Raw genomic sequence first — 22,482 nt, forward strand, 5'->3', positions numbered from 1 at the left:
CGTTCCCTTTGTTAGTAGGTGCTGGATTAGGAAGACCATGCAAAATGACCATGAGTTTGCTTTTTGCCTGGCACGTATGCATTGTTCCGTCGCATTCGAACATCGATAGTGCTACCATGAAGAAGTCAGACTTTCCCAAAGTCTCACATAGATCAACATCATACTGAGATCTGGACACAACCTGGAGACGAACAAACCATGATCTGTCTGAGATTACCTCTGTACTGATCCCTGCCACCTTCACTCTGACTTTTTTCTTTGCATTTGAGCACAGGTTTCATCTGTTCTTCTTGTTTGGAATCCATAGATTGATGGAGCCTGGGATAATTCTTTTGGTTTTGAAGGCTTCATACAAGTCATGGCTAAGGCTAAGATTTTGTCACGGATGTTTTTCGTAAAAGTCATGGACGAGTCACGGACAATAAACAAAAATTCACGAAAGCCCATGACCTGTGTCTGACTTTCACTAAACATAGCCCAGACAAAATGGGGAGGTGAGTTCAGCTCAGCACCCACTGTTGCTGGGGCTCTGGTGTCTCCCGCCGCTTGATGAGTGGGAGCTCCAGGGTCTCGTCCCCTCCACTCCCCACGCGTCAGCTGAGCAGCTCTGGGGGTTCCCTCCCACCTGCAGCACTTGGGAGCTCTGTGGTCCCCCACCTCCTATGGAAGCTGGGCTACTGCAGGGTCCCCTCACCCCCCCCACGGCATCAGGGAGCTCTGGGGGTCCCCCAGCTGTGGCTGGGCAGCTGTGGGGTCCCCCCACTAGGGTGGAGGTGGAGGGCTGGCTTGGAGCTCCAGTTCTGGGGCAGAAAATGTCACTGAGGTCAATGGATGTCATGGATTCTGTGACTTGCGTGACCTCCGTGACATAATCGTTGTCTTAGTCATGTCCCAAAGTATCCATTCAGCTGACATCTTTAACAACCTCATCCCTAAGGACTGTTTTTGGTATGATATTAATGAGTTCCTGTAGGTCATCCATTGTGTATCCATGAAACTCCCGTGTACTGCAGGACAAAATGCTTTTCTGTAAAAATTTAGCAGTTGCAAACAGTCTTCATATTACTGTTGACATCAGCCTTTTTTCTTTGGATAGCACCACAACTTTTGCAGCTTTTAAGGATGTGCGCTGTGATTCACCTCTATGTGTAGGATTACTACCAACCATGTCCATATCCCACAGTTCATCTTCAATAAGTGCTTCCAGAGCCTTTTGGCTAAGTGTTTGTTACTCTTCAGTCCCATTCAGAGCAATTGTTTCTCTGTACTTAGCCTCTAGATTGGCCATCGCCACTATTTTCCTACCCATTACAGCGTCTGCAAGGCAATTAATGAACAATTTGAACTGCACAGTTTGCAAGAGTAAAATCATATTTGTTTCGGTTGCTATTACCTTTAGATGCAGCACATTACATATATTCTTGGTGCATCACTCTATGTGATATGCAGTGTCGTGTGTGGGTGTCTTTTGGGTCATTGCACTCATTTAACTTTACTTTCCGTGGGACTTTCTGGCTGACTGCTTCATGCGGTTTCTCACCTGTCTCACATATTGTAACTGTGCTTAATGGATGCTTTCAGGCTTATGGCAGAAGCAGCAAGTGTGAAATTTCCACCAATCCAAGGACCTGGAGCTGGGAGCCAGGCGGCACCAAGTCTCTGGTGCCATACTGCGGAGAACGACACCATTGGAATTATGATTCTGTAGATTGTTACGAATCAAATGACACCTCTCTTATCTTTCTATCGCTAACTCACTCACGGAATTTCACATGCTCCCAATAATTACTCTCCACTGATTTTTAGCACCTGGAGGAAGCTTGGCAATGCTGCCTCGTGTAGCTAGAATACAATCCCCAGCTCACAAGAATACAGGTCACGTTTCTAGATACATAAGTTAATGAATATCTCCTATGCCCACAGCATCCGGCACATCTCACAATAATTGTCTTTTGAAGTTTCCATACATCCAGGGTCTCATATCTGCCACCTTCTGCATATTGTACTCCACGCCTGCCCCAGGCATGCTCCTCCCTCTGTGTGAGCTGTGTGGAGTGATGCTGGTGCTTGCAGATCAGCCTGGCGCACAGAACTTTCACTCTCAAATGCCCAGGTCTCAGACGCGGCCCAGCCTTGTACCTATGGCCTCGTAGTTGATGGGAGGCTTGCATGACAAGCAAACCCTGTGTTTAACACCATTCTAGCTGGATGCCATCTCTGGTGACTCCTTGCTGAAGCAATAGCATCTGCACGTGAGTTTGTTGTGTGGCCTGTTCCCCCTTTTCTTGCCAAATGCTGTGAGGCAGCATGCATGGCTGCCAGGATTGGTTTGGCATCCTTGTCCTGAGGATGGCTGGGATCCCAGAGTGTAGAGATGGCAAAGGCCCCTCAGCCCTAGTTCAATGTCGGATTGGTCCCTCATGGGCAGCCCACTGAACAACACAGCTGTCAGTCTGCTGAGCGATAGGAGGGCTCCCCCCACTCCTCCAGGAAGGCTGTCACCTGTTTTCGGTTTCATGCTGCACACTTACGAGTATGACTCTTGCTGTGCACAAGTGAGAGTCACAGAGGCAGTTGACGTAGAAGAGAAAGCATCATGAAAAGGCCACTGCACATTGAATTGCCCTCAGTAATGATTAGATTGGGAGCAATGTATTTTGCAAGTCTTTCGTGGTTGTGCTTGAAGGGTGCTCTAACATGCCTGTGTGCTCCATTTGCCAGGTGGCGGCACAGTGAAAGACCCCACTGTTACATTGGGAGGAAGTGGATTTAAAGCTTCTGTGGAAACACCTCATCTGGAAAAAACCTACAGGTACTGCAGGCCTATTGTGAGTTCTGGGAGACAGGGCTCGGGGCTGTATATAGGCAGGGGCTGACTGCTGGGTGAGCGGTGCCTCCTGCTTAGCTTAAGGGCACTTGTTCGTGCTATACAGGGACTCTGGCCTCAACTGACACTAAGGAAGCACAAATGAAGCCCTGGCCGGGCAGCGTGGCACCCTCTCTCCCAGGGTGACTGGTTTGGGATGGAGCTCTGCTGACTAGCAGGGGCTGTGACCATCTCCAGGGTCTTAGCTTTTAGCACGGGAAGAAACACCACGTTCTGGCACCCCTAGCAACAGACTTTGTCATGCCACAGGCCGTGCTTGCCACCCCAGGGATCCGGGCAGTGGAGGAATGAGGTGCACTAGTGAAAGGCTGCTTGTGGTGGAAGGGCCAGCCCTCCCCCCCCATGCTCTCACACACCAAGCCCAGCCGACCGGGCGGGTGAGTCCCACTTTGAGGAGGCAGATGGCTCCCTAGGCACATGGCATGGATGCCAGATGCACCACCTTGGGTTAAAAGTGTGTGTTACAGATCAGCCTGGAGTATGACTATATCCTTTACTCTGATAGCCCACATGTGCCGTTCTTTGAGTGACTGCGTGTGTCCATTCCGCTTCTGGTGTGTGTGCACTCAGGACACCAGTGTCAGAGATTTGTCCTTTAGCAGTACCCATTGAGGTGATGCATGTGCCCTCTGCTGCCTCGTGCTGCTGTGCAGTCATATAAAAGGTGGACCTGATTCCCCTCAGTTCCTTCTTACTGTCCATGGTTGGTTGTCTGCGCATGTTAGCTTCTTCTTCGAGGGCTTGTTCATGTCCATTCCAACCAGCTGTGTGCGCGCGCATGAGCAGGGTAGCAGGATTGTTTTCCCATAGCAGGCTCCATCGGGTCGGCCTGGGCGCCCCCTGGAGTCTTGCCCTCATGGCGCCCACTGTAGAGCGCTGCCAACCTGCCACCCCCTCAGTTGCTTCTTACCGCCAGTGACAGTACGCTGGAACTGTGACTTTGCACTCCATACACGGAGTTTATGTAAATATGTTTATAAGTGTGAATACGATGGAACTGGAATATGCTTTATGCAAAAGATTTCTTGTAAGGTATAATTGCAAAGCTTAGGATCTACCCATTTGTGTGTTCATCCCATTTGTTTGCATGTATTATTTCTATGTCTGGAGTTAGAAGAATAAGATATATACACTTGTATTACTGAGGTAAACATGTTAAGTGGAAGCCATTAAGGGTGCTTCAAAATCAATCACCTGTAAATGGCTCTGTTTACTTGCAAATCTTCTGGGGTAGTTGCTGACCAGCCCTGGAAGAATGGAGACTAGAGGGTCTCACAGGACATGTGACCATGTCACATGATACTGGAATCCATTTTAAAACTGGTGCTTTTCCATTTAGGAGGGGTGGGGACCTCTGGAGACAAAGGATTCCTGCCTTGGGCCAAAGCTATAAAAGGGGATGGAACAGAACAAAGGGGGATGCGGTCATGAGAAAACCCCTAGTTACCACCTGAGCTGGAACTAACAAGAACTGTACCAAGGGAATGGATTGGGCCCAGATTAAGGAGGAGTCTTGTAGGCGGCTCTCGTGGAGGATTTCCTACCTTGCCAAGTGGAAGAGATTTTCAATCTGGTCGGTGCAGCACTGTTCATCCCTGACGCTCGCCTCTGTGCCATTTATTAGACCATCTTCTCCATCTCAAGCATCAGGGGCTGTCCATGTAATCAATAAGGGTTCACTTGGCCACCATCTCGGCCTTCCACCCAGGTGCAGAGGGCCGCTCGGTCTTTACTAACCCTATGATCAGCCGCTTCCTTAAAGGTCTCGACAGCCTATGCTGGCTTGGGACCGCAATCTGGTCCTTTCCAGACTTATGGGACCCCCCTTTGAACCTTTGGTGACATGCTCCCTGCTCTCTCTCTCATGCAAGGTAGTGTTTCTGGTGGCGATAACCTCAGCCAGGAGGGTGTCTGAGCTCAAGGCACTGACATCAGAGCCCCCTTACATGGTGCTCTATAAGGACAAGGTTCAGCTCAGGCCTCACCTAGCCTTCCTCCCAGAGTTGTCTCCCAGTTTCACATCAACCAGGACATCTTCCTCCCAGTGTTCTATCCTAAGCCACACTCAAGCGGCAGAGAGCAGAGGCTTCACTCGTTGATTGTCCGCAGGGCGCTAGCCTTCTACATCCAGAGAATGAAACGGTTCTGAAAGTCTGTCCAGTTATTCGTGGCAGTGGCGGACAGAATGAAAGGTCTTCCTCTCTCCTCTTAACATATCTCGTCATGGATCACGCTCTGCATCCATGAGTGCTACAACCTGACGAAGGTGCCTGCTCCTCTGATCACTGCGCACCAGGGCCCAAGCCTCTTCAACAGCGTTCCTGGCGCAGGTTCCCACCCAGGAAATCTGCAGAGCAGTGACATGGTCCTCCATACACACTTTCACTATGCACTATGCGATCACCCAAAAGGTCAGAGAAGATGCGGCCTTTGGAAGGGCAGTGCTCAAATCAGTGGATGACTCCAACCCCACCTCCTGAACTTGGGCTTGTGAGTCACCTGTTTGGAATGGACACGAACAAGCACTCAAAGAAGAAAAAATGGTTACAGTTACGAAAAGGTGATAACCATTTTTTTTCAATGAGAATTTTTCCCTTTCATGGAGTTACTATATGGAGATACACCTATCTTGTAGAACTGGAAGGGACCCTGAAAGGTCCTCAAGTCCAGCCCCCTGTCTTCACTAGCAGGACCAAGTACTGATTTTGCCCCAGATCCCTAAATGGCCCCTTCAAGGATTTAACTCTCAACCCTGGGTTTAGCAGGCCAATGCTCAAACCACTGAGCTATCCCTCCCCCCACCCCCATATACAAGTTGTCTCTCTTGCATATAGTTGGTACTCGTTTTTGTAAATTTATAGTTGATTTAGTTAGGTTTCATTTTCTTAATTGCTTTGTAGTCTACTAGAATGTTCAGTCCTCACTTGTGGGTGCTGACGCCCAGTACCAGGGAGTGCCTCATTCTTGGGGCTTTAGTCCTTGCATTGTTGGCAGGAAATCCAGGCCAGTGAGTGACCCTCATTCTCAGTGTTTAAAATGCCTTGGCGAGGGTCATGTCTGTAACAGGTGCCCCAAACTAGAAAGGATAGGGATTGGTCACCTCTTTGTGGAGGCAGCCCTGCGTCAGTGTTTGGAGCCTGCTCGCTCAGGGCAGGCACTGAGTCTACTTCTGTTAGGAGCGGTCCTCCAGACATTGTAGGGTCTTGATACTACTCTCCCAGTACCGAGTCAAAAAACACTGGCATGGTGCTTCGAAGTACTCATCTTGCAAGAGATTGAGGTTCCCAGCTCCTTCGACCAGGATACAAGGGAGGGTGTCCTCGGAGAGGAAGTACTTGTTCGTGCCAATTGCACCTCAAGCGGGGTTGTCAACTCCAGCACCAAGCCCTGTGCCTCTGAAACTAACCACTGCTGGAGTACCATCCCACTCTGCGGCACTGAACCCTTAGACACAAGGACAGAAGCATCGGGGAATCTCTCTGTGCTGATAATGGACAGTCTTCCACCTCCTTATCTGGTGCCATCAAGAGCCAAGCCTAAGATGCTTTCTTCGGTATTATCATCTCCTGAGTCTTGATGGCGGTCCTTGGCACCGAGAAGTACTGTGTCCTCCTGGTCAGGTGACTTGGGCTCATTTTCAGAATCAGAGAATGGCTCATATGTGTCTCGATCTAGAGAGAGGTGACGTCACTCTCCATCTAGGCGTTTTCGCCCTTGGTATACAGCAGAGATTCCACATTGGTTGAGGGACGTGGATCCTTGGTCTGGAAGAGGTTGGGGTCTAATGCCCTACCAGTGGCCATACTGGAGCCTCTGAGGGTTTCCTCCCACCACTGGCTCCTCCCTCCAGGTCCCCAAGTAGACACCAGGATAGTCTGTGAGATGGCATGTGAGGCCACCCTCGGTATGGGGTTGGGTGCCCCAGCAGGATGGGTGCCCCAGCAGGATCTCTATCAGAGAAGTTAAGGAAGGTACCATCTCAACTTGCTCTGTGTTCCTCTTCCTCCTCCCTGGTGGTGTCCAGTGTGTCCTCACCTCTTCAGGATGATTACAGGGCATATCAGGACCTGTTGCAGAAGGTGGCTTCCTCTCTGGACATACAAGTGGAGGTAGTTTAGGAGAGCTCACATTGATTGGTGGATATTTTGGGTTCAATAGAGCCCTCTTGATGAGCCCTCCTCGTTAATGAGGCCATTCTGGAGTCCACAGAGGTTTTGTGGCAAACACCGCCTTCTCTACCACCGATGGCCCAAAGGACTGAGGAGGAGGTCTCATGTCCCCTCATGGGAAATTGAGTGTTTGTACAACTCCAATGCCCCCTTAGGGTTTTTGTGGTCTCAGCTGTGATCAAGAGCGCATCGGGCAACCTGTTTCTATCCCAAAGTCGAGAGAGGCAAAGAAACTCTCTCTTCACTAGAAAAATTTATTCTGTTGCTAGGCTGCAGTTTTGTATTTCAAACCAGCAAGCCTTGCTGGGGAGATGAGAACATTGCCCCAGTGGAAGAAATCTTAAGTTTGTAGACAAGTTATTTGAGATGCCAGACAAGAGTTTCTGGCAGTAGTGGACGAGGGAAAACTGTTTGCTTGGACCTTTCTCCAGGCTGCTTTGCATGGGACAGACTGCGGCCAGGGCCATGGGCCTCTGCTGTCACAATGTGTACGTGTTCATGGCTTCAGTCATCAGGTCTTCCTCTGGAGGTCCAGCAGACTATTGGGTATCTCTCCATTGAGGGACTGACCCTATTTTCCCAGCAGACTGATAAGCATCACAGTTGCAAGGACTCCAAGGCTATGCTGAAGTTTGTGGGGTTTATACTCCACTCTCTAAAAAGCAATTCTGCCATCAGTCATTCCACTGTTACCAGCCTTTTACGTCGTAGCAACCTGTCCAGACTAGGAGGAGGCCACCACATCCTCACTTCTCATCTGCTTGTCCAGACAGCCTGGAAATGCAAAGCAGTCTGATTCTTTTGTTGAAGACAGCTTACCAGTTTGCCTTGCAGCAGCTTCTCCTGTTCCTGTTTTTTCCAATTGGTTATTTGAGAGGCCACTCTCACAGGAGGTCCTCCTTTGGGAAGTCCAGTCTTTCCTGCTATTGAGAACCATAGAGAAGATCCCTTATCTCCACAGAGGGAAAGGATTTTATTCATGCTGCTTCCTAATTCCAAAGGCTCAAACCCACTCTAGCATCCATTATTTCCTCCTTGAATCCCAGTGACTAGTATGCTGCCCTTGACTTGAGGGATTCGTATTTCCATGTGTCAATCCATCAAAGCCACAGGAAATTCCTCAGATTTATGGTCAGTTTACATTCCTGACTGTTGGTCTGTCCGCGGCCCTGTGAGTGTTCACAAAATGCATGGTGGTCTGTGTTCCTAAGGAAAACAGGAGTTCTGCTGTTTTCCATACCTGGACCACTGGTTGGTGAGAGGTCAGTCCAAGAGCCAGGTAGAATTCACTGTGGTCAAGTTTGTATTCAGAGTGCTGGGACCATTGATCAATGAGGAAAAGTCAGTCTTCTCCTTGCTCAAAGAATAGAGTTTATAGGTGTGGTCCTGTATCCTATTGTAGCCGGGGCTTTCTTCTTGTAAACCAGAGTCCAGACTGTCAGCCACCTCATTAGACGTAAAGACCCATCCAACCATGGCTGTAAAGAGCTGCCTCAGACTTCTGTATGTGGCCTCGTGTAGGTATGTGGTTCAGCATGCCAGTCTTTATCTAAGGAAGTTGCAGGGCTGACTGAGCTCAGTGTACTCCCCGATATGTGACTGGACATGTTGGTCCGAGTGCCCACGGCAGTCTTAGCCTCTTTGGACTCATGGATGGAGCTAACATATGTGTGGGAATTCACCTTCATTCTCCCACAACCCATACTGACTCTGGTTACAGACACTTCTGTCCTAGATTGGGGAGCCCACCTGGGGAATCTACAGACTAACAGTCCCTGGTATGGCCAAGATTTAGCTCTCTACATAAACATGAGGGAGTTGAGAGCCATTCATCTAGCTCAGGGGTGAGCAAACTTTGTGGCCCGAGGGCCACATCTGGATATGGAAATTGTATTGTGGGCTATGAATGCTCACGAAATTGCGGATTGGGGTGCGGGAGGGGGTGAGGGCTCTGGCTGGGGGTGTGGGCTCTGGGGTGGGACTGGGCATGAGTGTTTGGGGATGCAGGAAGATGCTCTGGTCTGGGACCGAGAGGTTCAGAGGGCAGGAGGCGAATCAGGGCTGGAGCAGGGGTTGAGGCAAGGAGGGGTGAGGGGTGCAGGCTCTGGGCGGTGCTTACCTCAAGCAGCTCCCGGAAGCAGCAGCATGTCCCCCCTCCAGCTCCTACACGGAAGGATGGCAGTTCTGCACGCTGCCCCATCTGCAGGTGCCGCCCTTAGAGCTGTGGTTCTTGGCCAATGGGAGCTGCAGGGGTGGTGCTTGGGGCAGGGGCAGCGTGCGGAGCCCCCTGGCTGCCCCTACACGTAGGAGCTGGGGGGGCGGGGGACATACTGCTGCTTGCAGGAGCCACGCAGAGTCGGAAAAGCCCTTGATACTGCTTCCCGGCTGGAGCGCCGGAGTGGGGCAAGCCCTGGACCCCGCTCCCCAACAGGAGCTCGAGGGCCAGATTAAAATGTCTGGAGGGCCAGATGCGGCCCCTGGGCCATAGTTTGCCCACCTCTGATCTAGCTTGTCACACTTTCCTGCTCCACATCAAGGGAAGGAATTTTCTGTGTTGTCTGTAAGAACTAGTAGAGATGTTCTACATGAACAGACAGGGAGGGGCCGTATCGTGTCTTTTATGCCAAGAGGAGATACACCTTTGGGCATTTGGAACACAGAGATTCACCTCAAAGTCTCCTGCCATCCGGTTGTCCGGAACATTCCAGCAGACCACTTGAGCACATCTTTGTTAGTTAGTCATCACAAGTGTTCTCTCCAGCCTGATATAGTCCTATTTTAAGCCTGGGGTTTCCCCACATAGACCTCTTTGTAACTCAACTCATAAAGCGTCAGCAGTTTTGTTCAAGAGTAGGTCACAGTCCAGTGTCTCTGACGGACACTTTCCTGTTGCCTTGGAAAGACAAAATTAATCTATGGTTCCCCTCTGGTTCCACTCCTCCCCAGGGTGTTAAAAGTCAAGCAGCATTATACTCGCATGATCCTCCTAGCACTGGCGTGGCCTTGCCAGCATTGGTTTTCTGCTCTGCTGAGTCTCTCAATCAGTCTGAGACTCCATTTACATTGCCTCCAGAAGCAGAGCTGTTTCACAGGACCATGGTCACCACCTTCATCCCGTGCCAGTTGCTCTTCATCGTAACCATGGAGCGTGCAGGCTGTAACACCCCAGGAGGAAGTCTCTTCAAGAGGTTGTTTTGCACATCCCTTGAATAGCCGAAAATGATCTTCTTGGTATATTTACCTGTTAAAGTTGAAATGATTCTCCCTGTGGTCTCAACAAAGGGGGTTTCTCCAGGCCGGGTTCCTATACAGCATATTCTGGACTATTTCTTCTACCTGAAACAACAAAGTCTTTCTGTTAGTTCCCTCAGGCTCACTGTCTCTGCTTTCTATCCTCCAATTGCTAGTTACTCCGTTTTTTCTAGTCTGATGTCACTCAAATTCTTGAAGAGTCTGGCCTGGTTATCATTCCCAAGTAGAGGATTCTTTAGAGGTTTTTAAGGTCAGGCTTGACAAAGCCCTGGCTGGGATGATTTAGTTGGGAATTGGTCCTGCTTTGAGCAAGGGGTTGGACTAGATGACCTCCTCATGTCCCTTCCAACCCTGATATTCTATAATCTATGATTCTATTCTATGATTCTCTGATTGTATCGCTCCTTTAGATTTAAATCAGATGTTAACAAGGCTGATGGGTCTGCCCTTTGAACCACTGGCTACCTGTTTGTTGCTTCATCTTTCAATTAAAGTAGCCTTTTTTGGTGGCAATTACCTCTGCAAGGTGAGTAGGAAAATTACAAGCCCTGGTATCTGACCCACCGTATACATTTTTTAAAAGGACGCTTTTAAAAGTATACTTATGCCCGTATCTTAAGTTTCTGACCAAAGTGACAGCAAGTGAGAAACTAATCAGGCAATATACTTACCAGCCTTCTTTCCTAAGCCTTGTGCCCATATATTGGATATCAGGAGAGCATTAGCTTTTCACTTGGACAGAACTAGATCATTCTCATAGCTGTTTATGGCAGTCATGGACAGGATGACGGGTACTCCAGTCTCGACTCAGAGAATCTTGTCATGGATTTCCTGTTTGTGCTATCACATTGCCAATGTGACTCTGCCAAATAGCATGGTAGCACACTTGATGAGATGGCGCACAGCTTCTGAAACTTATCTAACTCAGGTGCCTCTACAGGACATTTGTAGAGCTGCAACTTGGTCATCAGTACATATATTTGCATCTCATTATGCCATATCTCAACATTCTAGAGACAATGCCAGGTTTGGACATGTAGTTGTACAATCACTGTTCAGATAGACTCCAATCCCACCTCTGAATTCACCACTTGAATTCACCAAGTGTGCATCACTTGAAGTGGAGTGGTTATGCACAATCACTGGGAGAAGAAAAATGGTTAATAACCTGTTCTGTAATTCTTGTTTGAGATGTGTTGCACATGTCCATTCCATGTCCCATCCCCCCACCCCCTATAGCACTGTCTGTCAACTAAGAAGGCGCTATGGGGAGTCGGGGGTGACTCTGCCCTTTATACCATCGCTCAGCAGCACAAGGGACAGAGGATACATGCATTGTTCCAACAGGTACTGCTAAGGGAAAAATCTCCAGTGCTGCACGCTGGCCACACCAAAGTCTGAAGCAGAATGAATATGTGCAACATGTCTCGAAAAATAACAGTTACAGGGATAGTAAAGTTAGTAACCTTTTCTATCCCCTTGCTGACTGGAGTGCCAGGGATGGCCCTCTTCTCCAGGTAGTGATGGTGGGTGTGACTGGCACATTGACACTGACTCTCAATCTCTCTCTTTCAATCATACAGAGTCGAGGTGTGCTGCGGCGAGGGCAAGCAGGTGAATCCTCTGGCGTTCCGGCTTTTCACCTGGCTGCAGGATGACACCTTCTTGGCAGTCAGCCAGGGGCAGCTTGCCACGCACTCTGTCATCCACCATCTGACTGGAGGTCCTGAGGCAGAGGGAGGGTGCCTACATCTCCGGTACTGGAAAGGAGCTTTACACTCCTTGTGCTGCTTATGAAAACTTGCAAGCGATTCTAGAAATGAATAAAGGCCTCTAAGCTGTCATGGGATAAGAGGGAAGGTCCTCTCATGGGTTGGTAACTGGTAAAAAGATAGGAAACAAAGGTAGGAATAAATGGTCAGTTTTCAGAATGGAGAGAGGTAAATAGTGGTGTCCCGCAGGGGTCCGTATTGGCACCAGTCCTATTCAACATATTTATAAATGATCTTGAAAAAGGGGTAACAGTGAAGCGGCATAATTTGCAGATGATACAAAACTACTCAAGATAGTTAAATCCCAAGCAGATTGCAAAGAGCTACAAAAGGATCTCACAAAACTGGGTGACTGGGCAACATTTGCTACAAATCATGACCTGAACAGAGAGACTGGGATGCAACCCCCCTGCAGCGTGACAGCACACTCCACCAAGAGCTCGGTCTACTTCTATAGCTCTACTAAAGGTTATTCCTGTATAAGAAATTTGTAGTGCTGAGACTTGGTCTTCCATCCATACCTTTGCCAAGCATTATGCTGCTGTTCCTCCTTCCAGGGATGATACTGCCTTTGGTGACACAGTCCTCCAAACCATCTTAGACTTACCTCCTGAGCATCCATCTCTCACTGAATTACTTCTCGGGAGTTTCTGAAGGGGGAGCACTCATAGGGACATATACACAGAGAGCTTACTTAACTTACAGTAACTTGAGTTTTTCAAGGTGTTTTGTCCCTGCGAGTGCTCCACCTCCTGTCGTCTTCCCCCTCAGCTGTGCTTCACAGTCAAGAAGGAACCAGTTGGTAGCAGGTTACATGTCCTCCTTACATGCCCTCGTGCGGGGACACGAGGTGCTGCTTTGCACAAGCGTGGGACCATGGACGCTGCTTTGCATTCTCCATTTGAGAGCACACAAGCGTATGCATCCTGTGGTTGAGCACCTGTAGAGACAAAACATCTCAAAAAACTCAAGTTACTATAAAAGTTAGTAATGGCTCCTTTTGACCAATGAGAGAACTATAGCTGCAACCTCCTCTGCCTCCCCAGCATGCTCCAAGCACCTCTCAGTGAGCCCCACAGCCAGGTATCTTGCTGGGAAAGCTCCATGTTTTGTAATGGTGCCCATTGCCTACTGATGGGTTTAGCCTGAGTTCTCTTTCTACTAAAGCTCCTAGATTCAAAGGGTGTTGGGTTGAAACATGGGCAGACGTGCCCATGTATGTTGTAGAAATCCATTTCTTTGGAGGCCCACTAAAACCTGGCAGTGCCCATGTTGCGGTCCTATGATGTAGGCAGGTCTGAACCATGTTTGAGTTGTGTCTGAATGTGCAACAGCTGTGAGCTTTGCAGGCTCTCTGGCCATCTGGGAAGGAGGGTTAAAACATGCCCATCTGTACATCCCAAGACTCATGATGAGAGTGAGTAATTTAGTGCCCCATGATCAGTGAAGTGTTGCTGGCAGGCACATGTTCCAAGCCAGTGGAGGCCAGTGAGGGACTGGGGCCAGGATTTTTACTCTCTTCTTTAACTGAATTGGTGCAAGTTTAACATCACTCTGCAGAGAGCTGTTATGGAGACTAATGTGTTATCTATCCATTCACCTCCAACTAGTACTACCAGAAACGGTGTCTGCTAGCCTCTCGCTTACCACCCCATTAATTGTAGAGGCATGTCCCGTGCACTGGATGCATATCTACTGTAGCATTGTAACATTCTCTCTCAGAATGTTGGCAGCCGGTTTCAAGTGGAGTGCCCCAAGGGTCGGTCCTGGGGCCGGTTTTGTTTAATATCTTTATTAATGATCTGGAGGATGGTGTGGACTGCACTCTCAGCAAGTTTGCAGATGACACTAAACTAGGAGGCGTGGTAGATACACTAGAGGGTAGGGATCGGATACAGAGGGACCTAGACAAATTAGAGGATTGGGCAGAAAAAAACCTGATGAGGTTCAACAAGGACAAGTGCAGAGTCCTGCACTTAGGACGGAAGAATCCCATGCACTGCTACAGACTAGGGACCGAATGGCTAGGTAGCAGTTCTGCTGAAGAGGACCTAGGGGTCACAGTGGACGAGAAGCTGGATATGAGTCAACAGTGTGCTCTTGTTGCCAAGAAGGCTAATGGCATTTTGGGCTGTATAAGTAGGGGCATTGCCAGCAGATCGAGGAACGTGATCGTTCCCCTTTATTCGACATTGGTGAGGCCTCATCTGGAATACTGTGTCCAGTTTTGGGCCCCACACTACAAGAAGGATGTGGAAAAATTAGAAAGAGTCCAGCGGAGGGCAACAAAAATGATTAGGGGTCTGGAGCACATGACTTATGAGGAGAGGCTGAGAGAACTGGGATTGTTTAGTCTCCAGAAGAGAAGAATGAGGGGGGATTTGATAGCAGCCTTCAACTACCTGAAGGGGGGTTCCAAAGAGGATGGAGCTCGGCTGTTCTCAGTGGTGGCAGATGACAGAACAAGGAGCAATGGTCTCAAGTTGCAGTGGGGGAGGTCCAGGTTGGATATCAGGAAAAACTATTTCACTAGGAGGGTGGTGAAACACTGGAATGCGTTACCTAGGGAGGTGGTGGAGTCTCCTTCCTTGGAGGTTTTTAAGGCCCGGCTTGACAAAGCCCTGGCTGGGGTGATTTAGTTGGGAATTGGTCCTGCTTTGAGCAGGGGGTTGGACTAGATGACCTCTTGAGGTCCCTTCCAACTCTGATATTCTATGATTCTATGATTCTGTGTACTTTTTCTAGTTTGTCTATGCCTGTGGATGGGGATGTGATCAGCCTGTGCTGTAATCCGAAGACCAGAGCAATAGCTCTGCAGCTGGCTGATGGGCAGATACTGAAGTACCTCTGGGGTGAGTGTAAGATCCCCATCAAGATGGCTGGCTTAGAAACTGATGGCTGTCACGGAAGTGTCCTGCAGTTTAACTAGCCAGTTGGAGTATAAGAATGTGCATGGACCTTGCAAGTTGATGATGTTGCTTTTCACATTACTTGGCTCTTTGGACTTTGTTAAAGAACTGATTTGTATCTGAACGTATCTAATTTTTAAAGAAAAGAATGGCCATAGCTGTGTTTTGAAATGAAAGTCCAAGTTCAGTGGCTTTCGAAAGACAGATGTGGTATTGGGGGCTCAGTGACTTTTGCCCCTTTATCTCTAATGGAACAAATGTTCAGCTGAGCCCATAGACCCCACCACCCTCTCGGGATCTGCAGGAATTATGCTGTGCCCCAGCTGTTAAACAGTCCCTGGGAAGAACCCCTTATTTTAGTGTGCCAGACCCCCAAGGGGTCCCACTATTCCTTCAAGGTAGGCCCGGGAGCATCACCACTTCCGAGACTGAGCCCCTGGGCTCCAACATGCTTGTTCACATTATGAACTCTGCCCAGAGAGTCCACCTGAGAGAGACTCCTGGTAGAGACTTGTACACCCTTCAGGGATCAATGAACCGCCTCAGGTATTTGCAGTGACACCAGGCAGCCTTTTCCAAGCAGATAGGGCCGGGCAAATGGGCCCACGCCCAGGGTGCCGTAGCCAGGGCGGCACCACAAGGGGCTCAGGCTTCCCTTGGCTGGCTGTGGCCAGACTCCTCTCTTCTCCAGCCCCTCCCCCGCGCTGGGCCGGCAGGGTTGCCCCCACCCCCCTGGCCCCTCACTCCTCACCCAGACAGCTGAGGGCTCCGGCTCCGGCTCTGCCCCAGCCCCGGGGAGCCCCAAGTGGCGCGGCTTGCTGCTGGGAGCGGAGCCGACTCCCACCCTGCCTGAGGCCTTGCGTGGTGAGTGAGGGGTGGGGGGAAGGAGCCGGGCCGAGCAGGGAGGTAGGGGGGACTTAAAGTGATAGTGTGCTCACTGTCTCTCAAACTTCCCCCACACACAGGCTTTCACACCCACATACTCTGCCTCTCACAGTCCCCCAACACAGATTGTCATACACACACAGTCTCACACTCCCCAACACACACACTGTCTCTCACACAGTCTCTCTCACACACTGGTGCGCGCGCGCGCTCTTTCTCTCTCACACACTCTCACACACACACACAGAGAGAGAGAGAGAGAGAGTATTGTTATTATTATTATTACTGCTTGGTACTTCCTGTCAAAATGCTTGTGATGAGCCAGGAGTGGCTAGGGGCTGCAGGGGGGCCATGGGCTCTGGCAAGATGCAGCCCCCATGTGACAGCGTGAAGCCTGCCTTGACACGCAGGCCAAGTGCCAGGCACCACAAGCCACCGCAGCAACACAGAAGTAAGTGTGGCAATACACCATGTACCGTACCACCCTTTCTTCTGCTCCTGGAGTAATGCCCACAACGTAGTTAGCCAGTACATTTTGAAGGGACTAGTCAAAGTAAGTGGTTCATCAAGGGACACTTAAATCACAATGGGCCATGGGAGACGCCCATCTACATTGAATGGACTTTCCTGTGGACATTCCATATGAAGTATAGGTAATGGCCCGGAGGCGATGGGGTGGGGGTGGGAGAAGCCCCTAGGAGCCAGGGGTGATGGTGGGAGGGGTGGCGCCAAAATACAAGTTCGCCCAGGGCACCATTTTCACCAAAGCCGGCCCTGCAAACAGAGTAGTGTTTGATATTCAGCTGAAACATGGCATCGGAAGTCCTTAGATTAGCATAGAGAAATAAAAGTTAAGACATAGTCCATCTGGCTAAGACAGTGCCATCAGCCAGCCAAGCTGCTATGGCCTCCATTCCAGGCTTGCTCCTGCACGTTCGCGCGCTCTCTGCCCCTTTCTCAGTCCCAGGTGAGAGCCCTGTGTCTCTTCAAAGGGAGCGCTTAACTCCGCCATCCGGCACCTTTCCCTTTGTTCTCAAGTTGGGGCCTTGGCTTGGCTTCCCTGCTGAGAGGTGAGGGAAAATCTCCTTTCTGGTTGTTTGCTAGGTGTGAACATTCTGGTAATTGGGGCTTCCCTCTTGGATTCTCCATTGATGTGGGTCAATTTCAGCAGGTTCCAGGCAGTTACTTGATGACCCATTCATTGCACCCCAGATTGCAAGGTGACGTACACACCTCGTGTCTACTGTTCTTCGCCAAGAGGAGAGACAAGCCTTTTACCCCAGTGGTTAGCAGTGCAAAGTACAGAGGGAAACTGAGGCACACATAGGATTCCTATACATATTACTGAAAATTACTGTTTTGTGACATTTGCTATATGCTGGACTCAAATGGTCTCCAAGCTCAGTTCTGTTTCATATCATGCACTTGTACTCTTACAACAGAATGTACTTGTATAACACACCTATGTTGTTTTTATGAGGTATGTGTTGCAAAGGGTGTAGGTGTAATGTTTGTTTTATCAGCTGAGTTGGAAAATAGCCTTAATCTTCTCTGTTAATCTTCAGAGGCTCCCACTCCAGCCCTCGAACCTTGGAGGAGCAGCACTGGCTCTGCTGTTCGGTTCCCTTCTCCTTGTGTGCAGACTGCGCTGGCCATGATTGGTGGAGAAGTAAGTGAACAGCTAGTGGGTTCAGCGCCTAGGTCTGGAAAATTAGCCCCAAACACCTACCATGTGTTCATGTGGGCGAGTAGGACTGAGCATCGGGAGGACAAGGTCTAGAAACGTTCCTTAACATTGCTCTCTCCTCATTAGTGCCGGCAGGATGAGCAGTGTGTGACCAGCATAGCCACCTACACATGCATTGCCCAGAGAATGTCTGGTGGTTTATAATGCACAAAATCCAGCATTATTATGGAAAACCCTGCATTAATTTGGAGACGTAAATGTAGGGATGTTCAGATGGTAGGTCCCCATGGCAACTGTAGCTCTGCATCATGTGCACATGCAGTACTTGTCAAAATTTTATTTGGCATTAAACACTTAATACAGCTGAACTGTATAGCCAAATTAAAAGAACAGGAGTACTTGTGGCACCTTAGAGACTAACAAATTTATTTGAGCATAAATTTGTTAGACTCTAATGCCACAAGTACTCCTGTTCTTTTTGCGGATACAGACTAACACGGCTGCTACTCTGAAACCTGTCATAGCCAAATTAAGTTATTGTGGGATCTTGTTACACTTTCTGTATGCAGTGTAGTTGTGTCAGTCCCTGGATATTTGAGAGACATGGTGGATGAGGTAATATCTTTTATTGGACCAACTTTTGTTGGTGAGAGAGACAAACTTTCAAGCCACAAAGAGCTATTCTTCAGGTCTGGGAAAGGTACTCCGAGGATCACAGCTAAATGCCAGGTGGAACAGGTTGTTTAGCATAAGTAGTTAGCACAAATTCTAAGGGATCATTCAAGGTAGAGTGGCCCATTAACACCTCTGCAGCCATAGGACAAAAAGGCGGGGGTAGTGGGTTACAGGTTGTTGTAATAAGCCATAAATCCAGTGTCTCTGTTCAGGCCATGATGTTTAGTGTCTAGCAGAGTTATGAATTTAAGCTCCCAGGCTCATCTTTTGAAAGTGGTATGCAGGTGCCCTGTTAGGATGGGGACTGATCAGTCAGCTATAGAGTGATTACTTTGTGAGAAGTGTTCACCCACAGGTGATAGGGTGGTTTTGTCTTTTATCACTTTCCTGTGTGAGTTTATTCTAGACCAGGATGCTGATCGCCACCCCGCCGGGAAGGACGTCACCGGGGGAGCCCCCCCGACGACCCAGGACCAGGATGCTGAGTGCTGCCCGGCCGGGAAGGACGCCACCGGAGGAGCCTCCCCGATGACCCAGGACCAGGATGCTGATTGCCACCCCTCCGGGAAGGACGCCACCGGAGGAGCCTCCCCGATGACCCAGGACCAGGATGCTGATCGCTGCCCCGCTGCTCCAGAGAGGGATGCTCCGGAAGGAATCACCTCCTCAACCCCAGACCCCAAAACTACTTACCCCCGGCTGTCCGGAGGAGGGCCGCTCGAAGTGGAATGCACCTCAGAGCCCAAGATCTCGATGCCGCACGCTGTCCTTCCGGGCAAAGGGACAACGTGGCCAGTGAGTCCAGCGCCCCCCCAAGAGCGACTTCACCTCCCCAAGCTTCTCTACCAGACCCAGAGGAATCACCTGGCGAGTCTGCAGGCACAACAGAGATCCGCCGCACGGAGAGTGAGGCGGGGAAGAAGACCGCATCTATCTCCAGTACCCGCTTTCTACAGGTCTCCCTCTCTGCCCCTTCTGTCTCCCCGTCCATGGAGTCCAGACCCTCGCGGCCCTCAGCAAACACGTTCGTAAGACCTACAACAAATGGGTTGCTTTCCGGTGTAGCCGCTGTGATCTCCCCTTCAAGACCCAAAAGAAATGTAAGTTTCGTCAAGCCACATGCAGGGGACCCCCCACAACCGCGAAAGTGAATCCCACTGACATCCTCCGGGTTCCAACCCTGACCCCCACCGATGATCTGGCTTCAGCACCCCAGCCAGCGTCCCAGAGTCACAGCAGATAAGGGGGGACCAACCGCCAACTGAGGGAAGCGTAACCCCCGCCTCGAGAACTGACGATGCCACCAAAAGGACCAGTCCCGTCTCCAGAATCCCCATGCTGGACCCTGCTGTGAGGGGGACCACCGCCACCTCTCAGGTCAACAACCTCACCAGACGCCTCAGCGACCTCATAAAAACCATCTGGCACAACACGGACATGAGATGCTGCAGCGCTCCCCCACAGGTAACCTCATGCCGCCCTGCCGTAGGAGCAACTAGCATCATCCCCCAGGCTGCATGGCAAGATCCAGCCAACAGAGGAGCCTCACATAGCCCCCAGATCCCACAGCCAGACCCCACCCCCGGGAGACCCAACACCTCCTCCAAGGTTACCCAAAGAGCCTCTGACCGCCAAAAACCCCATGCCCCACCAAGGACCCACGAGCCAGATGCCGCCCGCAGAAGAACCAGAACCATCCCCAGCGCTTCCAAACACGACCGCGCCCCGACAAAGCCCAGCACCGGTGCTTCCGGAACCCCACTCCCTCCCAGAAGATCCAGTGCTGCCTTGGAGACACTGAGAGCTGCCCTCCCCACCACAGCAGGACCCCCGCCTCAAGACCCACCTGATCACCGCTCCACAGTCCGAGGGACAACAAGGCCGCAAACCGTCCCCGTAGCACCTGAACCTGCAGAGACAACACAACAGGAGGAGCGACGGCCACGAGCGAGGGTCGCCATGCCGTGGCAATCTGCCTGGATGGAGGAGCTGGCAAAGGCTGAGGACTTTGAGAACTTCGACACCCTGATGGACAGACTGACCGCAGAACTGTCTGCGGAAATTACAGCCAGAAGGAGGGAACCCCAGGAAGCCGCACAGGCCACTCGCAGATTCCCCGCGCCGAGCCGTAACAAGACCGCCAAAGAAGGCAGGAGAGGGGAGGTCGGCCACCGCTAAGATCCGGCGGCTGCATCCCATATTCAGAAACTATACAGGATAAACCGGACGAAAGCCATGAGGGAGATCCTTGACGGGACTTCCTCCTACTGTGCCATCCAGCCCGAGAGGCTCTACTCCTACTTCAAGGATGTGTTCGATCACAAGGCCCAGACCAACTTGCGACGCCCAGCGTGCCTTTCCCCGCTACTCCGGCTCGACCTCACGGAGGACTTGGAGCAAGATTTTTCCCTGCAGGAGGTGCAAGAGAGGCTGTCGAGGACCAAAAACACCGCCCCTAGAAAAGATGGCATCCGTTACCCTCTGCTGAAGAAGCGAGACCCCTGCTGCTTGGTGCTCACTGCCATCTTCAACAAATGCAAGCAGTTCCATCGCGTTCCCCGCTCCTGGAAAAAGTCCATGACCGTGCTCAACCACAAAAAAGGCGACCGAGATGACCCCGGCAACTGGAGGCCCATCTCCCTCTGCTCCACCATCTACAAGCTGTATGCCAGCTGCCTCGCGGCAAGGATCACAGACTGGTCAGTGTGTGGGGGCGCCGTCAGCTCAGTGCAGAAGGGTTTCATATCCTGCGAGGGATGCTATGAGCACAACTTCCTCTTTCAGACGGCCATCCAGGAGGCCAGGAGGTCCAAGAGGCAGTGCGTAGTAACATGGCTTGACCTGACCAATGCCTTTGGGTCCATACCCCACCATCACATCTTTGCCACCCTGGGAGAGTTCGGGATGCCAGAAACCTTCATCCAGATCCTCCGGGACCTCTACAAGGACTGCACCACCACTATCTGCGCCACGGACGGAGAGATGGACGCCATCCCCATCCGCCGCAGCGTGAACCAAGGATGCCCCCTTAGCCCCATCATCTTCAACCTGGCCATGGAACCGCTCATCCGAGCCATCTCCACCAGCCCGACCGACTTCGACCTGCACGGCAAGAAACTCAGCATTCTGGCCTACGCGGATGATCTGGTCCTGACCGCGGACGACCCAGAGAGCCTCCAAGGTATGCTAGATGCCACCAGCCGAGCTACTGACTGGATGGAGCTCCGCTTCAATGCGAAGAAGTGCGCAACTCTGCACATTGACGGCAGCAAAAGGGACTCGGTGCAGACAACGGGGTTCCAGATCCAGGGTGAGCCCGTCATCCCCCTGGCAGAGGGGCAGGCATACTAGCACCTGGGCACGCCAATAGGGTTCCGTGTCCGCAGACACCCGAGGACACCATCCAGGAGATCTTGCAGGACGCCGCCAAGATTGATGCCTCCCTGCTGGCACCGTGGCAGAAGATAAACGCCCTGAACACCTTCCTGATCCCACGCATCTCGTTCACCCTAAGGGGATCCGCCGTGGCGAAGGTGCCCCCTCAACAAGGCAGACAAGATCATCCGGAAGCTGATGAAGAAGTGGCTGTTCCTTCCCCAGAGAGCCAGCAACGAGCTGGTCTACATCGCCCACAGGCACGGCGGCGCCAATGTCCCCCGCATGGGTGACCTGTGCGACATCGCGGCGATCACCCACGCCTTCCGTCTGCTGACATGTCCCGACGCCACGATGAGGAACATTGCGGCGAACTCCCTGCGTGATGTGACAGAGAAGCGGATTGGCAGAGCCCCCTCGAACCAAGACATTTCCACCTTCCTGAGCGGCTCCCTGGATGGGGAATTCGGACGGGATGGGCGCAACATCGCTTCACTGTGGTCCCGCACTCACAACACCACGCGTCACCTGGGGAAGTGCATCGGCTGCCGCTGGGAGTGGTGCGAGGAGCGCCAGGAGCTGGGAGTCTGGGTGCCGCAGATCAGGTTGGACGCCAACACCATCGTCACCTCGACGGCCAGGGGCTTGCTGGAGAGGACTCTGAAGGCCGCGATCCGCTCGCTGTACGTGGAAACCCTGAAGCGTAAACTGGACCAGGGTAAAGCCTTTGAGTTGACCAGCAAGTGGGACGCCAGCAACCACTTCCTCGCCGGGGGCGGCTTCACCCGTTTCGACGACTGGCGGTTCATCCACCATGCCCGGCTCAACTGCGTCCCACTCAATGGAGCCGTCCGCCACGGGAACTGAGACA

The 22,482-nt window shown here is 51.2% G+C and overlaps 1 protein-coding gene across 4 annotated transcripts in view; it reads left to right on the forward strand.

The window, feature by feature from the left end:
* ELP1 (elongator complex protein 1) overlaps positions 1 to 22,482 on the forward strand; it is a 113,636-nt gene that overhangs the window by 32,594 nt on the left and 58,560 nt on the right. For all 4 annotated transcript variants that reach the window (XM_034774385.1, XM_034774386.1, XM_034774387.1 and 1 more), the window contains 4 exons: positions 2,722 to 2,812; positions 11,892 to 12,065; positions 14,826 to 14,932; positions 17,440 to 17,543. In XM_034774385.1, the coding sequence (XP_034630276.1) occupies positions 2,722 to 2,812; positions 11,892 to 12,065; positions 14,826 to 14,932; positions 17,440 to 17,543 (476 nt within the window). The remainder of the gene's footprint in view (positions 1 to 2,721; positions 2,813 to 11,891; positions 12,066 to 14,825; positions 14,933 to 17,439; positions 17,544 to 22,482) is intronic.

Source organism: Trachemys scripta, chromosome 6, assembly GCF_013100865.1.
Source record: "Trachemys scripta elegans isolate TJP31775 chromosome 6, CAS_Tse_1.0, whole genome shotgun sequence".
Classification (NCBI taxonomy): domain Eukaryota; kingdom Metazoa; phylum Chordata; order Testudines; family Emydidae; genus Trachemys; species Trachemys scripta.